General features: G+C 49.4%; 1 protein-coding gene and 1 long non-coding RNA gene across 5 annotated transcripts in view; one reads left to right on the forward strand and one right to left on the reverse strand.

The window, feature by feature from the left end:
• KIF13B (kinesin family member 13B) overlaps positions 1-21,673 on the forward strand; it is a 188,833-nt gene that overhangs the window by 154,262 nt on the left and 12,898 nt on the right. For 3 of the 4 annotated variants that reach the window (XM_053248955.1, XM_053248978.1, XM_053248963.1), the window contains 3 exons: positions 309-414; positions 1,791-1,924; positions 18,370-18,432. In XM_053248955.1, coding sequence (XP_053104930.1) covers positions 309-414; positions 1,791-1,924; positions 18,370-18,432 — 303 coding nt within the window. The remainder of the gene's footprint in view (positions 1-308; positions 415-1,790; positions 1,925-18,369; positions 18,433-21,673) is intronic. The other variant, XM_053248971.1, reaches the window with a different exon arrangement.
• LOC128324434 (uncharacterized) lies at positions 5,915-13,633 on the reverse strand. The gene is made up of 4 exons (XR_008306857.1): positions 13,253-13,633; positions 11,829-11,980; positions 10,390-10,840; positions 5,915-6,050 (listed from the first exon to the last, which is right to left on the reverse strand). It is a non-coding gene; the product is annotated as an uncharacterized LOC128324434 (long non-coding RNA).

The raw sequence follows: 21,673 nt of genomic DNA on the forward strand, positions 1-21,673 counted from the left end.
TTTACAAATTACGGGTGTTAGTCTTGTTCTCTAGGGAGCACAGGCAGAGGAAGGAGTCTGGCATATGGGTCAGAAGAGTGGTGGCGGCTCAGTTATGGTTCAGGATAAGGCCCCCCTCCCACCCCTGCATCCTTCCCATCCACGGAAGTTGGATGGGACGTTCTTTGGGACAAGGATTCTGTTCTTGCTTCCTTGCCGCTTCTGCCATGTGATGTGTTCTTAGGAGTGTGTCAAGCTCTTCCTGAATGCTAGCAGACGCCATCTCTGTCTTTATCTTTATGCATGTGTCTCTCTTTCATTCTGTCCAGAGTCGTTGGGAAAGCCAGCAAGATGTATCGCAAACTTCAGTCCATTCCAACAGATCCAGGGCAAGTCTGTCAGGGTCTACTCAGCAAAACGGCTCTACCGACCCAGGTACACGCACCCCTGGGTTTAAAGGCAGCTGTGGGCAGGTGTTTCTAGGGTGGGGATCCCCCTCTGTGGTAGCCAGCCGTGCCTTTCTTTGTAGCTGCATACCACTTTTCTGCAAACAGTGCTTGAGGCAGCTTAATAATTTTTTAAAAGCTCCAAAGATGCAAACATAAAAAATGCCAAGCCCAAGGGAGCAGGAAGATAAAGAACATGCTGACATGCAGAAATAAAGCAAACAAAACCGGTAATTAAATAAATCCAGCTGCCAGAAAGCAAACTCTCTGACTGAAAATTATAATGAGCTAAATTATTATAGCAAGATCAGACTTAACGAGCAAAAAAGCCTAGCAAGAGCCTGAGCAATCAGAACATACTTGACCTGGTGTCAGGCAAATACCTCTTGGGAGGGGCTTCCGCAGTTGGGGCGCAACCACCAAAAAGACCCTGTTCCCCAAGATCCACTCAACTTTCACAGGCCACAGCCCCTGGAAGAGTGCCCCAGCTGACGATCACAGTTACTCTGTAGGTGCTTCTTCAGGAACCTCAGGCTATTATTTTTTAATTTTGAATTTAATTATATTCTAGGGTTATTTATCCTGCTCTTTCGTATCAAGGATCCTACAAGGACCCTCAAAGTGTCTTACAAGATTAAAAACCACAGGAAACAATAAAAATACTACAAGCTTAATTACCTCAGTGAAGTAAACGGTCACCATAACATTGCCGCAACCCAGGGGTTCTCGAACTTAGGTCCCCAGATGTTTTTGGACTTCAACTCCCACAATCCCCAGCCACAAAGGCCAAAGGCCATTAAGTCTATTATGAGAGTTGAAGTCCAAGAACATCCGGGGAACCAAGTTTGAGGACCCTTGCTATAACCCAAAGGTTCTTCTCAAGCTCCATGTCTTTGTCGTCCATCAAAAGGCAAGCAGAGATTGGGGCAGGCGGGCCTCCCCTGAAAGGGCATCCCAGTCACAGCGCCACAACTTAAAAGGCCCCGTCTCTCATGTTCACCCGCCCCACTTCTTAGGGTCAAGAAGGATGGAGCAGGGCCTCAGTGCTTGAACTGCACACATGGGTAGGAACGGGCAGCCCATTTGGGATTAAGGGTCAAGATCAGCACTTTGAAATTGTGCCAGGAAACAAATGGGGAATGAGTGAAGTTGCTTAAGAACAGGTATAGTTCTGAACCAGTTCAAGTTTCCAACATTTTTAAAAAGGCAGCCCCACATATAACCATTGTTGTAATCAAGCCTGGATAATACTAAAGTGTGAATAATCATGGGCAGGCCGTCTGGGTTCTTGGGACTCCTAGCCATGGACAAACAGCCCATTGGCTGAGAAACCCTTGCTAATTAAGCGCTGTGTTTTGTTCACAGGGCTCGGGAGCCTGGCTGCCTCTTACTTGAATCCTGTGAAGTCCTTCGTGCCTCAGATGCCAAAGCTTCTTAAATCTCTGTTTCCCTTGAGAGATGACAAAAAGGGCAAGCAACCATCTCCCCTTGCACAACAGGTACAAGCACAACATACATGGCGGATTGTTGAGGAGAAAAGGGAGGAGGTTGTTTGCCTGTCTGTGGACAAGTGGATTTCTGAGACGTGTGAGGTTTCTTTCACTGAGCACAAGAAGAGCCCGGCTGGATCCAGATTTCTCTGGAAAGCCCAGCAGCAAGAGATGAATGCATTTCTTGTCCTCTCTCCCACTATTTCTCCCCTGCAACTGGTATTCAGAAGCACACTGCATCTGAAGCCGGAGGTCGCCTATAGCCACTGCAAGGCCTTCTTTTATTCACCTGTCCTCACTTGCCAATCCTCAGTTAGTGCTGAAGCAAATTTGGAGAAGGAGTTGTTCTCCTGCAGATACTTTGACAATCCGAATTTCTATAAGCAAAGAATTCAAACTGATCTTCTCCTAACAGGAATATTTAAGATATAGTGCCAATTATGGGAGCTGTTAAGTTCAGAGGAGCAAAGCTAAAAATGTTGTCCTAAGAAATGCATATGGATTGAAGCTTGTCCTGGTGTTGAGGTTCTTATGGACTCAGCATGAAAGGCTGCTGTAAGTCAGTGCCTGGCAAAAGGTTCTCCTGGACAGTTTCATATCTCCATTGTTACTGAGTAGAGTTTTGTCTTGCCGATGTCCGAATGTCTCTGTAGGCCTGCAGTACTTGAGGTACGCATCCCTAACTCAGTTGAGGTTTTTTCAGGTGCAGGTGTTGAGAGCTGGCTCCCTTTTCCCCCCCGGAGGCTGAAGTGTGATACAGAGACAGGCCATAAGGCACAGTGCCATGAATGACGTAAGATTTTATTCCGTGGCTAGAAAAACATGACCAGAGCAGTTCAGATCCCAGTTCACTAGCATCAATTATGAGTCTTCAGTTACGAGAGCAGACTATGCCAGACTCACTGGTAGTCAGTCAAGGTGTCATTTGGAACTAGCCTTCAGGAAACACAAATGCGATGGTGCAGCATGAACAGTTATTCCGGCTCTCAGAACGTCAGCTTATGAGAAGACATTGGGTTCTGCCTTGCTCTTCACAAGTGATTCCCCCCCCCCCGCAGTCAGCACAGCCAAGAGCACCAGGACAGCTCTGCTGGATCAGGGCCAAAGAGGCCCTTCTAGTCCAGCATTCTGTTTCCCACAGTTGCCACCAGATGCCTTTGGGAAGCCTTCAGGCAAGCAATGAAAGCGTGCCCTCCCTCCTGCTGTGACTCCCCAGCCAGAGGAACATAGGGAGCTGCTGTATACTGAGTCAGACCATTGGTCCATCTAGTTCAGTACTGTCAACACAGACTGGCAGTGGCTTCTCCAAGGTTGCAGGCAGGAGTCTCTCTCAGCCCTATCTTGGAGATGCTGCCAGGGAGGGAACTTGGAACCTTCTGCTCTTCGCAGAGTGGCTCCATCACCTGAGGGGAATATCTTTCAGTGATGACTCTTCTAGTCTCCCATTCATATGCAACCAGGGTGGACCCTGCTTAGCTGAGGGGACAAGTCATGCTTGCTACCACAAGACCAGCTCTCTTCTCCTCTGAAGCTCTCCTCTGGCTAGCTAAAGAACTGCCAATTGCCTGCAGACCTTTCCTTCTACAGATCTGTTTCTTCACCATGTGTTTAGTGAATGGTAGACATGATCAAAGAGTGTCCTTTGGTGAGGAGAGGCAGTGGGATCCTTTTCTTGGGTATGGAAGCTCTCTAGCCAAGATTGAGTTCTAGCAGGTTTTGAATAAGCAAATCCAGTAATGGTGAACGTTAAGTCCCTGTTCACTGTGTCAGTCCTTAGCCTGTGGCAGCAAAATGCATGATCCATGTATTGCAGCCATGCAGAGCGCTAGCTATATGCCCTAGGACATGGCTAGGTTCAACTCAGCATGGCTCAACTTCAGCCCTCCTGCAGATGTTGGCCTGCAATTCCCATAATCCCTGGCTATTGGCCGCTGCAGCTAGGAATTATGGGAGTTGTCATCCAAAAACATCTGGGGGACCTAAGTTGAACAGATCTGCCCTAGGGCAACTTCAGCCATCCAGCTGTTGTTGGTCTACAACTCCCATCATTCTCAGTCACAGTGGCCAATAGGAGTGTGCACGGAACGCAAAATGCGCTGAACATTCTGTGGGAACGTTCACCATATTGGATTCCAAAATGGCGCTCTATCTGAACGGGTAGGAACATTCCACCTCGGAACAGGTCCCTTTTAAAAGGGTGCTCTGTATCGCTCTCGAAACGCTCAGAGTGTCCCGTTTTGAGGTAGAACATTCCGACATCCCTAGTGGCCAGTAGTCAGGGATGATAGGAATTGTAGGCCAGTATCTGCAGGAGGGCTGAAGTTGTGCAACCCTGCCCTAGGGACAGTTTACATGCACACTTAAACGGCATGGTGAGCTGTCATACGCAGCATTTTCCTGTGTGGATTGTGTTTTGTTTGTTCCCTCCACACCGTGGCGAACGCTTCTTTATCGGGGATTTGCAGCAGGGTAAGCAACCTTGGCTCTCCAGATGTTTTTGGACTACAGCTACCATCACCCCCAGCCACAATTTATTGTGGCTGGGGGCGATGGGAGTTGTAGGTCAAGATTCTTGATTCACATAGTGAATGGCTGAATACCTGGTGGCCCCTCTTTAAGCAGCCTCCATGTTGTGATCATAAAGTGAACTTGTCTCCTGCTGAGCTGGACCGTTGGTCCATCTCACTCAGTCTTATCTGCTCCAGCTGGCAGGCGCGTAGCTTGAACCTGGGACCTTCTGCACACAAGCACCTGCTCTTCCGCTGAGTTGCAGCCCCATCCTGCGACATGTGATTTAGTTCTCAGAGTGATGTTGTAGCATTTGTTAGGCTGGTCACTATGACAAAGGCAGCAACGGCATCCAGGGGGACTTCTTTGGCCTGGTGACTGGTCCTGCCAGGGCTCCAACGCTTCTTTGCATCCAGGGTGACCTCCCAAGGAAATATAAACTGACCAGCAGTTAGCTGGAGTGGTCAGAAGAGCTTCTGTGTCTGCCACCCACCCACCCATCTCTGCAAGTGTTCTGTGGACATTTTAAAGGCACTTGATAGGAACATAGGCAGCTGCCATATACCAAGTCAGACCATTGGTCTATCTAGCTCAGGATTGTCTACAGACTGGCAGTGGCTTCTCCAAGGGTGCAGGCAGGAATCTCTCTCAGCCCGATCTTGGAGATGCTGCCAGGGAGGGAACGTGCAACCTTCTGCTCTTCCCAGAGCAGCTCCATCCCTTAAGAGGAATATCTAATGGTGCTCGCACATGTAGTTGCCCATTCAAATGTAAACCAGGGTGGACCCTGCTTATCCAAGGGGCCAATTCCTGCTTGCTACCAGAAGACCAGCTCTCAAAAGAACAGTGGGCTTGTGATCCCAGCTGAAATGAGCCCAGTCATCTCTGGCCCCCAGTGTCCACAATGGCAGCACATCTAAAGGGGACCACCTACCAGTATTGCCTCTCACAGGGATTCCCAGATGTTGTTGACTACAACTCATGTAATCCTCAAAGCAAAAGCCATGATAGCTGGGGATTCTGGGAGTTGTAGTCAACAACATCTGGGAATCCCTATTAGAGGGAACACTGCCCCCTACTCCTGTGTGTACCTGCGCATAATTAAGCACATCTTCCTCAGAGGTCCTTCTTGGGGTTCCTCCGCCTTTGGTGGCTTGGTAAGTAGGGACTGGTTGATCAGGTAGAGGCTGAGGGATGAGGCACACCATCACCACTTAAAAATAGAAGTACGTTTTCCATTTGGCAATATACAAACAGCACTAAGTGCACATCATAAATTTCACTGTTGTTGCTGGAACTGATGTTACCGTAAATCACATTAGTTGTAAACGCGTGGCGCTTTGAATGAATAAATAAGTAAATATGGAATTCGTGCAGATGCAATATATGTTTAAATAGCTCTGCCATTTTTCAGTCTGGATGGAGGTTAACTTTCCTTAGGTCTCTAATAAGAGAAGAGAGTTGATACTTTAAAATAATGTTGAGAATTTATTTACTGCTTTTTCCTAAGAAAGGCAAAATGACCGAGGTGGGGGAGGCTCATCTCCTCTGGGCAGCAGCTTGCTTTCTCATAGTTCCTCTGCCAGTGAAGTTTTGTGATGACATCATATTGGCCCAGAGTGTACTCCTGGGGGAGGAAGAACATAAGAACAGCCCTGCTGGATCAGGCCCAAGAAGGCCCATCGAGTCCAGCATCCTGCTTCACACACTGGCCCACCAGATGCCGCTGGAAGCCACAGGCAAGAGCTGAGGGCCTGCCTTCTCTCCTGCTGGAAATGGCCGCCCACCAGCAAGTGGAGCCGCACCACAGCCACCACAAAACTGTCAGTGTGCCGACAAAAAAAAGTGAGCTTGGGGTAGTGTCAACAGACTCTCTGCATCCCCACCTCTCCAAATTTGAGCAGAAAGCTCCCCCGGGAGAAATTTGGCCCAGCCTTCTATCTGACCTGCATGTGAGCGCTGTAAGATATTCCGCCGCTCTGGGAAGAGCACCAGCCTACTTGCATGCAGAAGGTTCCAAGTTCCCTCCCTGGCGGCATCTCCAGATAGGGCTGAGAGAGACTCCTGCCTGCAACCTTTGAGGCCGTCTGCATACCAAGTCTGTGTAGACACTACTGAGCTAGCTAGACCAGTGGTCTGACTTGGTATATGGCAGCTTCCTATGTAAGCCGCTGCCAGTCTGTGTAGACAGTACTGAGCTAGACGGCAGCTTCCTAGGCTCCCATGTTGCAGAGCCCAAGGAATCCACCTCCATGCACAAGACATAAGAAAGGCCCTGCTGGATCCAGCCAAAGGCCCATATAGGCCAACATCCTGCTTCACACAGTGGCCAACCAGGTGCATCTGGGAAGCCCACACGGAGGCAGTGCCCCCTCACCCCCCCATTTGGTCTTCCCCAGAGCCTGGTATACAGCGGCATGCCACCTGTGATCCTGGTGGAAAGGCACAGCTCCCAAGACTAGGAGCCATTGAGTGCTCTGCCCTCTATGAATTTGCTGAATCCCTCTGAAAAACCTTTTTGTGTCTAGAGTGGTGGTCAACACCACATCTGGCAGCCACAAATTCCATAGTTTATGCATTTTGTAACAGACAACTTCCTTTGGTCTGTCCTGAATCAACGAGCTTCAACAGGTGACCCCATGTTCTAATACTGTGAGAGAGGGAGAAAAACCTTCGCTCTGTCCACTTGATCCACAGCATGCATAATTTTATATACCTCTATCATGCCCCCACTTACCCACCTCCTTTTTAAAGGCCCAGATGATGTGGTCTTCCCACATAGGTGAGCTGCTCCAGCCTCCTGATCATCTTGGTTGCCTTCTTCCGCACCTTTTCTAGCTCTACAATACCTTTAGGAACATAGGAAGCTGCCATATACTGAGTCAGACCATAGGTCCATCTAGCTCAGTATTGTCTACCCAGACTGGCAGCGGCTTCTCCAAGGTTGCAGGCAGGAATCTCTCTCAGCCCTATCTTGGAGATGCTGCCAGGGAGGGAACTTGGAACCTTCTGCTCTTCCCAGAGTGGCTCCATCACCTGAGGGGAATATCTTTCAGTGCTCACACTTCTAGCCTCTCTTTCATATGCAACCAGGGCAGACCCTGCTTAGCTGAGGGGACAAGTCATGCTTGCTACCACCAGACCAGCTCTCCTCCCTTAAGGCGCTGTGATCAGAACCGTGCACAGAAATCCAAGTGTGGTTCCACTCCCGCTAGACACAGCTAGGCAAAGGGTTCTTTTTAACTTGGTGCTCCCCATGGTGAATGACAAAACAGATCCTAGCAGAGCCCTCCCTTTTTTATGCAGCTCCTGAAGCAAAGTGCACTTTGGATTTAAAAGCCTTTCCCCTGCATCTTGGGACTACTTTATACCCTCAGCAGAAATGAGTGGTAAAGTTTTTCGGGATTGTACCACTACAGGCAGTAGACTGTGGGTGAGCAGGCTGGTGACTCGCATTTGAATCCACCACCATGGGGAATAACCTCCCTGCCCATGGGATCATAGTATGCCAGGATGGAGGCTGGACAGAACCCTTCTCCCTGGCCTTGTACTCTTCTGCCTGCAGAGATGTGGGAGCTTTTGATTATGCAGCAGCCAACCCCTGCCCTGCCCACCGCCCACCATGGATTGCATTGAGAAGAAGAACTGCCCTGGTTTGCATTTCAATGGGAGACCGTGTGTGTGTGTGTGTGTGTGTGTGTGTGTGTGTGTGTGTGTGTGTGTGAGAGAGGGCGGGCACTGTGAGATATTCCCCATAGGGGATGGGGCTGCTCTGGGAAGTGCGTCTGCATGCTTGAATGCAGAATGTCCCAAGTTCCCTCCCTGGGCTGGGAGAGACTCCTGCCTGCAGCCTTGGAGAAGCTGCTGCCAGTCTGGGTAGACAATACTGAGCTAGATGGGCCAATGCTCTGACTCGGTAGAAGGCAGTTTCCAATGTTCCTAAACTCCTCAGGGAAAAGAAATGCAACACTGAAAAAGCAGTACCTCAAGCAAAAGCTGAAGATGGATTCACACAACCATTGTAGAGCAAAGCCGCTCCTGGCTTCTAGATGCTTCCTTGCAGAACGTGTTGTGTGCAGGGCCGCCCGAGTGGCATCTGGTGGGCCACTGTGGGAAACAGGGTGCTGGACGAGATAAGGCCTTCTTGGGCCTGATCCAGCAGGGCTGTTCTCATGTCCTCCTCGTCTGACGCCATGGTGCCGTGCCAGAAGCCATGTCTGTGTTGTGTTCAGCTGTAGCAGTCCGTGTATGCTGCTGGCTTGGCCCGGGGCTCAAGTGGCTGCCAGTCACCCTAGGCTAGACGGGCCGTGGTGGCTGCTGCCTGTTGAACTGGCCACATAAACTGGCCCCGACTCTTGGCTCTGTGGGGTTTCTTCTAGCAGTACAAGAGAGTAGCCCTACCCTGATCCTAAGTTGTACAAGTGTGCGTGTTTTTGTGTGAATGGACCGGTGTTCTTTTTAAAAAGGAACCCGGTACAGGTCCCCTCAAATGCTGGATACAGAGGAGTAGAGCAAACTGTTGTGCGTGTCTTGAACATAATATATGGATAGCTGTACATACGTTCTTCGCATGTAGGGATCTATATATCCAGCCCCAGCACAGCTTCCTTCCAGTGGCTGCTGCTTGTGTCTGTCTTGAGTCTCTTTTTTAGATTGTGAGCCCTTTGGGGACAAGGAGCCATTTTGTTTATTTTTATTTATCTGTCTAAACCGCTTTGAGATCAACCTCACCCACCCCCACCTTGCATAAACAATGGCTGGATAAAGGCAGAACCTTTAGGGCTGTTCCTGGCAGTGAATGTGCCCTGTCAGTAGAATTCTCCTCCAGTGAATTCTCTCTTGTTTTTTGTCCCTTTTCGAAAATGGTTCTAGTTCTCATGGCTGATGATGAGAAGTGGCTGACAATTTCGTGTGTGTGATAAGAAGCACTGGAGCCAGGATGCAGGAGGAGACAGGACATCCCAGTACAGTTTGCTCTTAGTCCCACATTTTAGGACATTGTGGAACATAGGAAGCTGCCGTATACTGAGTCAGGCCATTGGTCCATCTAGCTTAGTATTGCCTACACTGACTGGCAGCAGCTTCTCCAAGGTTGCAGGCAGGAGTCTCTCTCAGACATCTTGGAGATGCTGCCAGGGAGGGAACTTGGAACCTTCTGCTCTTCCCAGAGCAGCTCCATCCCCTGAGGGGAATCTCTTCCAGTGCTCACACATCAAGTCTCCCATTCATATGCAACCAGGGTAGACCCTGCTTAGCTATGGGGACAAGTCATGCTTGCGACCACAAGACCAGCTCTCCTCTCCAGATTGTGAATTAAAGACTGACAAGAAAGCATTGGGAGATAACAGGAAGATTGCACCCCTAAGTATAGCCCTGGTATGTAGTCGTGGCTCATCCTAACAAGCTAGGGTGTGTGTGTGGGGGGGGTGCTAAAGAAAGTGCAGCTGCCTCTGCTTCCCAGCAGCAGCTCGGGTTGTCCCTGCCCCCCTCCTGCCGCCGCCGCCTTGCCTGAGAGGTGCACTGCCTGCAGTTAACCGCACAGCTCTACTGACAAATGGCCAGCCTGCAGGCAGTGTGGGTCTCAGGCATAAGCACAGCCCTGCTGGATCAAGCCCAAGGAAGCCCATCTAGTCCAGCATCCTGTTTCACACAGTGGCCCACCAGGTGCCTCTTAGAAGCCCACAGGCAGGAGTTGAGGGCAGGCCCTCTCTCCTACTACTTCGCTCCTGCAACTGGTGGGCAGGGCCGGGGAGAGAGGGGACCAACCCAAGCTGTTGCCGGGTAGTGGAGGCAGCTGCGCCTCCTTTGCCCCCCACCCCACCCCGCCCCAGCTTGTTAGGACGAGCCCCAACTGCTGGTTTGGCTCCCCAACCTCCAGACACCCAGAGACACCTGCTAAGGAAGTAAATGCTGGCTCTATCCCTGGCGTGAGCACTGCAGTGGAGTTTTTAACCCCAAGTTCTCACTTGCTGGTGGTGAACTGGGGTGGAAATGAAGATCTGCCAGGATCTGTCCTGGTAAGGAGCAGTAGCCATTCGATGGGTGCGCACTCTGGAAATGATTCCTCCACCTCAGGAGGAACGAGGTGGTTTGCTGAGTGTCTTCTGGCTGGTGCAGTGGCTGTCTGTTGCCAACGCCGCCGCCGCCTGCTGCTGCTGCTTCCTGACTGTGGCACGGAAGTTCTTGGTGTGTGCAGAAGGAAAAGATTGTTCCCGCTTTGGCAGCACATTAACAGCAAAAGTTAGAATGGGTGTCTTATTTAGGAAGAAGAGTTGCTTCTCCTTTCTCCTTCTGCAGCCCAAAGCCACGGTGTCTTCAGTGTTTTCTCACACCTTTCCCCACGTGTGGATTCTAACATTCCTTGGTGGAGGAAGTATGGAGGGTGGAGATGTGTACTTTGGAGCAGATAATCCAAAGCTATGGGACAAATGAAAAAGGACAGTCAGAAAGGAGATAATAAATCCAACTGCGGAATGCATCGTGATGTCAAGAGGTAGATTAAATGGAACATACTTGATAATAAGTTGGAAAAGTGTAGTTGTGGTCATCTCCGTGGAGAGCCAGCTATAAAATGGAGCTTTAAAAGGATAAAGCAATATTCTTGCTGCATTTGCCAAGAAATTTTATTACAGCAAAAGGAAGTGATGCCTTTCCTTCCAGTGCTGAGTGCTCTTGCCTTAGTAGGTGACTGTGCCACTACCTGGATGCCCTTGGGCCTCATCGAAAGAGCAGATTCTTTGTTTGAAAGGAGTCGGCATGCTGGAAGGAATTTGGAATGAAGAGCAAAAAAGTGGCTTTGGGATGGAGCAGCTGATTCCTGAGGGAAGGGTTTCGGGGGATCTGTATTGGCGTGGTGTTCTCTCTTGATGACGAGAGAGAGAGAGACAGACAGACAGACACTTTTATGACTCTGTGCATATGGAAAAGAGAGTGAGGTCAAAAGAAAGCATAGCCATCATCTTATCACCTGGCCGTATGTTGTGGCTCAGGCCAGGAGGCCTCACTACTTAGTTGTTTCAGAAAACCACTTCAGAGTTCAAGTTAAAAGAAACCCGGCTGCAAGCGTCCCTTCCCCGAACATAAGAACAGCCCTGCTGGATCAGGCCCAAGAAGGCCCATCTAGTCCAGCATCCTGTTTCAGACAGTGGCCCACCAGATGCCTCTGGAAGCCTACAGGCAGGAGTTGAGGGCAGGCCCCTCTCTCCTGCTGTCACGCCCCTTCGGAGAACAAAGACAGCTGCAGGTGAGCGAAGGGAGAGCTACCATCTTCCCATACGATTTGTGGGTTTCCCTCCTCTCTAGGAGAGAGTCTAGCAGTGAGAAACTCCCGCCTCCTTTTTATAACCAGAAAACAGTTTTCTTGGAGGAGGGAGAGAAACTGGGTTTAAAATTCCATTTGTCCAACCTGGGTAGATCTAGGAAAACATCCGTTGTGCAGAGAGCTGCCACAGAAAGGCGGGGCACATCTGAATCCGTCAAAGCGTGCTTGGCCACCCCTTAGCAGAAAAAGGCCCTAAAAGGGAGGCTTTGAGGAGCTGCTTGCCAGGTAACGGTCACCTAGGGAAGAAATGCACACGGGCAAAGTTTGAGCAAGTGGCTGTTTGAAATGCACGTTGAGAATCAAAACCGAGCCTTTCTGACCCGCCTCTTAAAAAATACGCTAGCTGTGAATTAGTGGTGTATTGAAAGGGGCTGAAAAGGTGGCTTGGAGCCCCAGGGGAGTGCTCCGTCTCGCTTGCTTCTGCTGAGATAGTGAAGAATCCAGCCGAGCTGAAAGCACTAATTGATAGTTATGTCCGGTTAATTGATTGGAACAGAGATTTAATTGATCAGGAGGACTGCAGATTGGGAAAGTGGATTTTTTAATCATAGCTGTCCCCGGTAGGATAGTGTCCAGAACTATCAGTATTATAAGCTCTCTCCTCACTCCCTGTGTGATCTGCCTCCCATTTCCTTCAGATTTCACCTCAGATATTAGTCCTGAGCCAAAATCTTGCCCGTCATCAGTTCTGTTGCCGCATTTGCAGGTAACAAAGTTGGGGTTTTTTTTAGGGAACTGGGGGTGAAAACTGGGCAAACCTGCCAGTGCCACTCCACCTGACATTTTTTTTATCCACAAGTCTCTTCTCCCTGTTACATCATAGCATAGTATTGTGGTGAGGGGGCTTTGGGTAAGAATAAGGGACCACAAAATGGGCGGAAGCGCAAACAGACAAAAAAAATCCAGGGGGCCCTTTGCCTCTTCCTGCCCCACATTTATTTTTTAGTTGTAAGTCACTTTTGCCTCTAATTCAGAGTGTCCTTCCACAATGACTCAGAAAGCAAGGGTGAGCTGGATACCAAGGAATGGCACAGTCTAGACCAAGGATTCTCAACTTTGGGTCCACAGATCTTATTGGACTTCAACTCCCATAATCCCCAACCAAAGGCCACTGCGGCTGGGGATTATGGGAGTTGAAGTCTAATAACAGCTAGGGACCCAACGTTGAGAATCCCTGGTCTAGACCAAACATCTCCCACCTTGGGTCTCCAGACTACAGATTCCATCATTCCCAGCCACAATGGCTAAAGGCCATTGGTGTAAGTCAACCACACCTGTGGCCCCATGGTGGGGAATCCCTGGTGAAGATAAGGATACTGGGCCAGAGTTGTTGTTTTTTTTTTAAATCTCCCCTCCCCTCCCCTCCCCTCTAGAAAGCCTGGCTTGATATGCCAGCTTTTCAAGAAGAGTCAGATGCCAATCTCAGGAATTCAGGTTCTGTACAGGGAAATTTTGACTCAGCCTTATGCCTTGACCATGAAGTCTTTGGCACAGCTCAATATTCATACCTTACTGTGTAACCGGAATACATGCATCCACCTCACTTCTAGCCGTATCTCCATCTCTTTTCCCTTCCACTGCACACTGAAGGTACCACATCAGTATGCCTGCTGAATTCGTACAGGCCTGCATGTTCTGTGGAAGGAGTGTGCTTGGTGAAATCCCAGAAGCTGAACTGGGTTTCCAAAGACCACGGCTTCAATGCTCCCTGTAGCTCTTTGCTGGCACTTTCTGGGAAAGCAGGATGGATTTTAGGCAAACATAAAGATCTTTGCTCATTTTCTGAGGACATCAAAAGAGCCCTACAGGATCAGGCCCAAGGTCCATGTGGTCCAGCATCCTGTTTCTCACAGTGGTCAGCAAGATGCCTCTAGGAAGCCTCCAAGTGGGGCTTGAAGACAGCAGCTCTTGCCTGTAGCTCCCCAGCAACTGGTATTCAGAGGCGTACTGGCACTGTGATTGGAGGGTTCATCTAGTCATTGTGACTAATAGCTGTTAATAGACCAAGCTGTTCAGCTTGCACAGGTTGTTCTCTTGGTCGGAAAAACGTGTTTGTTGCTATTTTTATATATAGCCCTGGGTGTTAAGGGCACATCTTCATTTGTGTGGTGCCCCGAGCAGAATGGTGTTCATCCGTTACAAGGAGTTTTACCGCCAGTTTTGCGGTAGGTTTGTTTCCAGTTGCTGTGTCTGGGCTGCAGAATTGATGGGCGTAGAAAGGAATGGAGCCTCTCGCTTTGCCCTTTCGGCACAAGTTCAGAAACTAATCTGTAGAATAAGGAAGCTGCAATTAATGAAATCTGCTCTTGTATTCAAGTGCATTTCTCAGAAGGTACATAAAATAATTGAAAGAACTTCCTGCTCTCTAATTATTCAGATTGAATTAATTTGGCATAATAGGATTCTTCATGTAACTAGCAGATTGGCTTCCGATGAAATCTGCTTTATGTACTTCCAAAGATGGCTTTCTGATTAAGGTGTTTATGCGCTGCTCAAATTGGGCGAAATCAAATTCTGTCGGACTGATGCGCTGCCTCTTAATAGATTTAAATGACAGCGCCGTGTGAACGGAGAAGCACCTGCTTCATTAACCCTTTGAGTTAAAGAAGCGAGTCAGCTTCTTGTTCTGCCAAGGAAGGAAAGAAGAGAGGGCATCTGCCAAGAAGTCCTCCAAGATGCAGAGAGAGCAAAACAGTCGGCCCTACGCTCTTTCAAAGATTAAGACTCTCCTCTGGAGGCAGCTGGTTTTATCTGTTTGTGGGTGCAACTAGAATGGCTTTGTATGCAGAAATGGTTCTAGTTGTTCCTTGAATGGATAGAGTTGATTCCCCCTGGAAAGGTGGCTAATGGCTTGCCGTGCAATGGGGCAAGTATCCTGCTCTCATCCGTGCACCTTTGAGATCTCCTCTCCATTTTATTTCTCTCTCTGAAACTGCCGCACGCCAGGTTGGGGGCGATTTCTCATTCTCAGCGGCCAAGCCGTGTGTGTTTCTAATCTGACCGCCCTGTGGAGAAGGCTTCGGACTTCCCTCCCGTGTTCCTCATCCTTGCGTGAAGTGCGCTGGTGGTGTCTGCCTTTGGGTCAGCATTGCTCCCTCCCTTGGTTTTCAGAAAATCGCGCCCTGCTTGCTGTTCAGTTAAAAGGACATGCTCAAGGCAGCTAATTAAAAAAACTCAAGTCAATTAAAAGAATGGGACAGCAACAAAACAAGATATGTACTAAAGTTTATTTTTCCAAATGTTTCTCTCCTGCCCCCTTCAGCACATGGCTGCTTGGAGCAGCTTATGATAAAAGCAATAAATGGTAACAAAGCAAACACTAAAGCAAAAGCAGCAGTAATTACCAAAGGTTTTAAAAAGCTGCTTTGAAAAGTAGGTTTTTCAAATGAACCAAAGATATGACATTATTGGGCGGGACACCATGGCCAACGTTCTGCCCAGCACAGCCTGGGTGTTAGCAAGCCATCAGGGCTACGCACGTAAAAGGCAGCCCCAGGGCTGTGACGGAGGCAGGCCATGGTTTCCCGTGGAAGTCGCGTGAAGCAAGCAGCAGCATGTTGCTTGAAGGAGTTTAGCAACAGCCCCTCAGTGGTAGACTTCTTGAGCGCAAGTCCATCGATGGCTTTTAGTCATGATGGCTGTATGGAGCCTCCATGGTCAGAGGCAGTATATGCCTTCAAACAGCATTTGTGGGGGAGCAGCTGTAGGGGGGCAGGCCTCTTGCCCTCATGCCCTGCATGTAGGGTTTTTTGGAAGCATCTGGCTGACTGCCATTGCTTATCTTGGGGGTTTCCAATCTTGGGTTCCCAACTGTTGTTGGACTCTGACTCCCATCGTCCATGACCACAATGGCCTTTGGCTGGGGATGATGAGAGTTTTAGTACATTACCGTCTGGGGAGCCAAAGTTGGGGACCCTTGACCTAAGGAGTTCATGGCAGGGATGAGATTCAAAGCAGGGAGTCCCGATTTGCAGCTCAGCCTCTCAGCGGGTGTGTCTCCCTTGGGTTTCTTTTTCTATTGTGAGCCCTTTGGGGACAGGCTGGGGCTGATGGGAGTTAGATAGATAGATAGATAAATCTTTATTGTCATTGTCCTGTGCAGAACAACAAGATTGAAAAGAATCTACAACCACTACTACAGGACCTAACAAGAATAATCTAAACATATACCCATGTTGCTGTTGTAGTTCAGCAACATCTGGAGGACCACTGGTCTCCAGTACTAGCCGCAGCGGCTCTGCCAGGGTTCCAAGCAGGGGTCTCTCTGCGTGCTGAGCAGGTGCTCTGCCATTGAGTGACAGCCCCTCCCAGCAATTCTGTGACACAGAGAGTTATGTGGAGGGTATGTAATGTTGGAGGAGAGCCAGAGAGGAATTGTGCCTTCCTTCGACCAACCTTTTATAGTACAAAATGTCCCTGTAGGTGCCAAGAGTTTCTGCCCATGTTTCTTTCCTGCCTGTCTGCAGCTGTTTGTTCCCAAATGCAGATTTCTATCTATCTGTCTATTTATTTATTTATTTTCATTTCATTTCATTTCATTTCATTTCATTTTATTCCACCCCTCCAAAACTGGCTCAGGTTTATTTTATTTTATTCCACTCCACTCCACTCTACTCCACTCCACTCCACCCCTCCAAAACTGGCTCAGGTTTTAAAATGGCTCATTAGTTTTAACAAATAAAAACAGTTAAAACCAACTGACAATTGAAATCAAAACTAAATCAATTAAACAATTGAGATCATTGAAGCATTAAACACATTAACATTAAAATCATTTAAAACCAGCGTTAAAAATGTAAACCATGGATCTGATTAAAAGCCTGGGTGAATAAATGTGTCTTCAGTGCCTTTTTAAAAGTTGCCAGAGATGGGGAGGCTCTTATTTCAACAGGGAGAGCATTCCAAAGTCCAGGGGCTGCAACGGAGAAGGCCCCGTCCCCGAGTAGCCACCAGGCGGGTTGGCAGAAGCCGCAGGTGAACCTCTCCAGATGATCTCAACAGGCAGTGGGGCTCATGGTGAAGAAGAGGTTCTCTTACATACCCAGGGCCTAAGATGTTTAGGGCTTTATAGGTAATCTGCAGCCATGTCTTGTGGATTTTACTTTGGGCTGGTCTCATATCAAAGATTTGTTTCTTTGCTTACCATCCAGCAAGGGATGGGTTTTCTTACCCATCTGTTTGCTGTCAACAGCAAAGATATTGAATTGGCACTTCTGATAATTGCTATTTTTCTCTCTTGCTTTCTTTCCCCTTTTTATTGGCTTTCATTGATAGAAGAAAACCTTCTTTGGCACCCTTTCAGAAAGGGAGACGGGCTCTCTTGGCTGTTGTGAAGGGAGTGATTTAAATCCACACGCTTCTGTTTTGCTCTGGAGTCAGAAAGGCGTTGGGCACTCAAATGCTGGTTGACTGAAGGCATTTGTTAAGATGAACGCTAGGACATTTGGAGCACAACTTGGGGGAGAAATACACCATTAACAACCACTTTGGGGCCATTTCAAGTGATGGGAAAATCCTGCTGCTTCATGTATATCCTGCTGTTCCCCTGGTAGCACTCTCTTGTGCAGTGGAGAGCACGTGGTCCACTATATCACAGTACAGGAAAATTGATTCTTCCACCCCAACATTTGGGGTGAAAGCCCCCATTGAAAAGAGCACTTTATGGGGGAGCCATTTTGCTCGCCAGTAGTGATATCTATCAGTCTATCCCTTTATTTCAGTCTCTGACCAGCCAAAAGAGAAAGACGTAATAAAGTAGTGATATCGATTTGATTTGATTTGTACACCGCACCAAACGTCTGTCTCTGGGTGGTTTACAGCAACATTAAAAAATCAAAACAGAAATGATCTCAACCACTATCCAGTAGGGACTTGTGAGGCATGTGTCACATATGCACCAATCAATCAGTGCAGCACTTGGAATCACCATGAGGCTCTCCACACGGGCATGCAAAACCGGGCGAAGGAAGCCCAGACCGGCTTTGCATGTGTGTGCAAACCACCAGGATTGGGCCCGAACACGGTGGCCACCCCGCCTGAGAAGCCACCCCTCAAAACAGGGTGAGGAGAGGGGGCGCTCTCCTCACCCCACATTGGCAATTGCCTGCCACCTGTGGCTGCTTGCATCTGTGGCTGACAGACCCGGCAGGGGAGAGGGGTCCCAATAATGCACTGCACTCTTGCGCAGTGAGTCCCAGCACCCTGACCCCTGGAGCTGATGTATTGGGGTACCCTTGACCCCAATATGCTGTATGCTGCTCGGCCACAAAGCCGATACGTTCCTGGTTCATTGAGGATAAAGGTCAGGAAGTTATTACCGGACCCATATTGCAGAGCGAGTGATTGTCTGCTCCGCACACCCAAGGAGGCAACACTGCCCGTCTGCAGGGAGGTGAAGTGTAACCCGGCCTCCCCACAGACCGCCCCAGGGTCGTCCTCCTGGATCATGAGAAGAGGCTCCGTGTGAACGCACCACTTGAGAAGGGGGTTCTGCAGGACGATCGCATTTTGTTCCCATCCATCAGAAGCAAGTGGCCCGGGGGGGTGGGGGGGAGAATGTTTGAGAGTCATTGACTTTAGAAGGCCCGATTAATGCTCTGGGATGCCTGTTTTCCTCCCCCTGCAGCCTGTCCCGCGAATTATGGTCCAGTCCGCCAGCATCGATGCCAGCGCTGCGAAAATTAAGCAGGTAGGCGCCTTTGCCAGTCTCATGGCAGCCTGTTACTACCGTATGTGGGTCTGTGAACTGGGGAGCCCCTTTTCAGCTCTCACCTGGGTCACGAACTCACAGAGCGGCCGTGGGAGCGGCCACCCTTCTCTCAACCTCAGCCTTCCTCTTCCTCCTTTTATGCCGGGGGTGAGAGTTCTGGGCTCCCTTATGGGGCTGTTGTAAGGATGGCCGAGCTCCTGTACAGATGCTCTCAGCCATTCTGCAGCATCTTTGAAAGCTCTGAGGTGTTGGATAAATGCTCTAAAAGAATCAGGTGTCTGCAGAAGCTGAGCCTGGGATCAGTCGAGGTGGAGATTGACCCAAACGTGCGATGGGTTTATAGGAAGGAGGTGTGCTTCAGCCTGGCTCCGTGGTTTGTGTGTCGGACCAGGACTGGGGAGATCAGGGTTCAAATCTCACACACACACACACCCAGCCATGAAGCTCACTCAGGGGCCTCGGGCCAGGCACCCTCCTTCAGCCTAAGCTGCCTCGAAGGGTGGCCGTGAGGAGAAAATGGGGAGAACCACGGACCCCACCAAGAGCTACATTTTACCTAAACATGTAATGAATGAAATAAATGTGATGCAGCAGTCCGGCCACATTCCATTCTGCTCTGTGAAGCATTCACAGCACCACAACTTGCATGGTGTAGTGGTTAGAGTGCTGGACTAGGGCCGGGGAGACCCGAGTTCAAATCCCCATTCAGCCATGAGACTTACTGGATGACTCTGGGCCAGTCACATCTCTCTCAGCCTGACCTACTTCACAGGGTTGTTGTGAGGAGAAACCTAAGTATGTAGTACACTGCTCTGGGCTCCTTGGAGGAAGAGCGGGATATAAAATGTAAATAATAAAATAATAATTTCCCATTTTGAGCCATCGCTTCGCAGGAGGACCCGTGGAGACAGAGAGCCTGCCCACACTGCTCTGGCTGACTTTGGGGATGAGGGCTGGTCTTGCGAGAGCAAGCATGGAATGTCCCCTTTGCTAAGCAGGGCCCACCTTGGTTTGCATTTGGATGGGAGACTAGGTGTGAGCACTGTGAGATATTCCCTTGGGAGAGGGTGCGGCCATAGCTGAGTGGAAGAGCACCTGGATGCTTGCATGCAGGAGGTTCCAGGTTTATTCCCTGGTGGCATCTCCCAGTAGGGCTAGGAGAGAGTCCTCCCGGAAACCTCGGAGAGCCTCTGCCAGTGGAGACGATACTGAGCTAGATGGACCAGTGGTCTGACTCTGTATTAGGCAGCTTCCTTTGTTGCTATGTCCTTGTGTGTTTCTGGGAAGATCCACTTCTCACACCAGCCCTCCGCAGAAGTGAGGTCATACCTGCACGGAAAGTGTCTGTTCCCGTATCATCTCGGGAGTCCGAGTCAATGTGGCAGCATATGGGAATTGGCCATTCCTCAGCAGCTCCCAGGTGACATAGGAGAAAGGAATTTTAGGAATTGCGAGACACGTGCAGTCCTTCCCTCCACTGTCCCCACCCCAGCACAAGAGAGGCTGTGCAGACGGAAAGGCACCTGACAGCATGAGCTAGCCATGAAACCAGTGCAATGCATGGGCGGGCCAGACTGATGGATCCTTCAGAGTTAGTTAGACATAAGAGTATCACCGAGACAGGCTGTTACTCCTCGGAGGCGCTGCGAACTGCAGGTTTGTAATGCTGCAGTGAGCATCTCTGGGAAGGGAAGGGTGGTTGGGATAGGAGGCCTGGCCTGAGACTGGGGAGGGAGTGATGGATCTCGCCGGAGAAGTCAGCCCAATAACTGGGCAAGACTTATGGGACTTGGTTGTTTCCCCCTCTTCGCATAAATTGCCCCTTTCAAACAGCCTAGTGCCTGTTCCCGTAACATAAATAATTTTTCAGTAAATAATGGGGGCATATTTCTTCGGCGGCGTGCGTTTAGATATTAATCTCGCCAGGTCTTCTGTAGGGAAATGTCCATTAGCCAAACTGTCTCCTCAAAGCCCTGTTTTTTAAAAAATTGTTTTTATTTTAACAAACTTTCTGTATTATTAGCATAGGTTTTCTCTTCCATTGGGGGCAAGGGGGGGCTATAAATGTAGTAAATTGTGGCTATATGCGAGTGGCTATTAGTAAATTGTGGTGGCACATAGTTATGTTTAGGTGCCTGCAAAGTTGGAGCATGTTCAGAATCAGAATTTCAGCTCTCTCTTTTTTTAAAAGTTCAAACTATGGGGTGTTGCCTGTCTTGATGATTGTAAGGCAAAAGTTCTCAAGCTTGTGTGCTCAGATGTTGTTCGACTTCAATGCCCATAATCCACTTTGGCCATTGTGGCGGGGAGATGATGGGAATTGAAGTCCAACCACAACTGGGGACCCAGGTTTGAGAGCTCCTGTCGTTAGGAATCCCAGTTGGGTTCTAACACCTTCTCCAGGCTGCACAGACTCCAGCTTCCTTCCTCTCTGCCTCTTCTACTAGCTAACACTTTGTCTTCTGCCCTCACTGTGCTCGGCGCCGTCTAGATTGAGCACGAGACGTTGCTTCCTCGAGCCAGAGGGTGAGAGATGATTGACAGGGAAAGGGAGGATGTCGAAGCACAGGCAAGTTGGGGCTGAAATACTTCAGGAAAAGAAACAGGTTGAGGAGAGATTTGGAAGGTGGCTTGAGCAGACGGGGGACAGCAGTAGGGGGCAGCATAGCCGAAAGCGGAGAAATGGGAAAAGGGAGCCATGGAACCTTAGGAATGCATGCAGCGGGGAGGGAGCAGTGCAGCAGAGCAGCCCTGCCGGATCAGACGAAAGGCCTATCTAGCCCAGCCAGGTCCTGCTTCTCACAGTGGCCAACAAGGTGCTGCTGGGGAGCCCTCCCTGCTGTTGGTCCCTAATAGCGGCTATTCAATGGCACAGCGGAGAAGTAACTTGCCTAGGGAGCCAGAGGTTGCCGGTTCGAATCCCCGCTGGTATGTTTCCCAGACTATGGGAAACACCTATATTGGGCAGCAGTATCGGTCCAAATAAAATGAAGATGGGGATCAAGGGGAGCTATAATAATCATCAGGAAATGGCATATCTTCCCTAAATGCCTGCTTGGAGGCGGTAATGGGCTGGATGAGGGATAACAAACTGAAATTGAATCAAAATAAGACAGATATAGGAAGGTGTTGAAAGGCATTATCGTATACTGCGCTGGAGATGGCAATGGTAAATCTCTCCTGTATTCTACCAAAGACAACTACAGGGCTTTGAGGTCTC

The sequence above is a fragment of the Hemicordylus capensis genome, chromosome 1, assembly GCF_027244095.1.
Source record: "Hemicordylus capensis ecotype Gifberg chromosome 1, rHemCap1.1.pri, whole genome shotgun sequence".
Classification (NCBI taxonomy): domain Eukaryota; kingdom Metazoa; phylum Chordata; class Lepidosauria; order Squamata; family Cordylidae; genus Hemicordylus; species Hemicordylus capensis.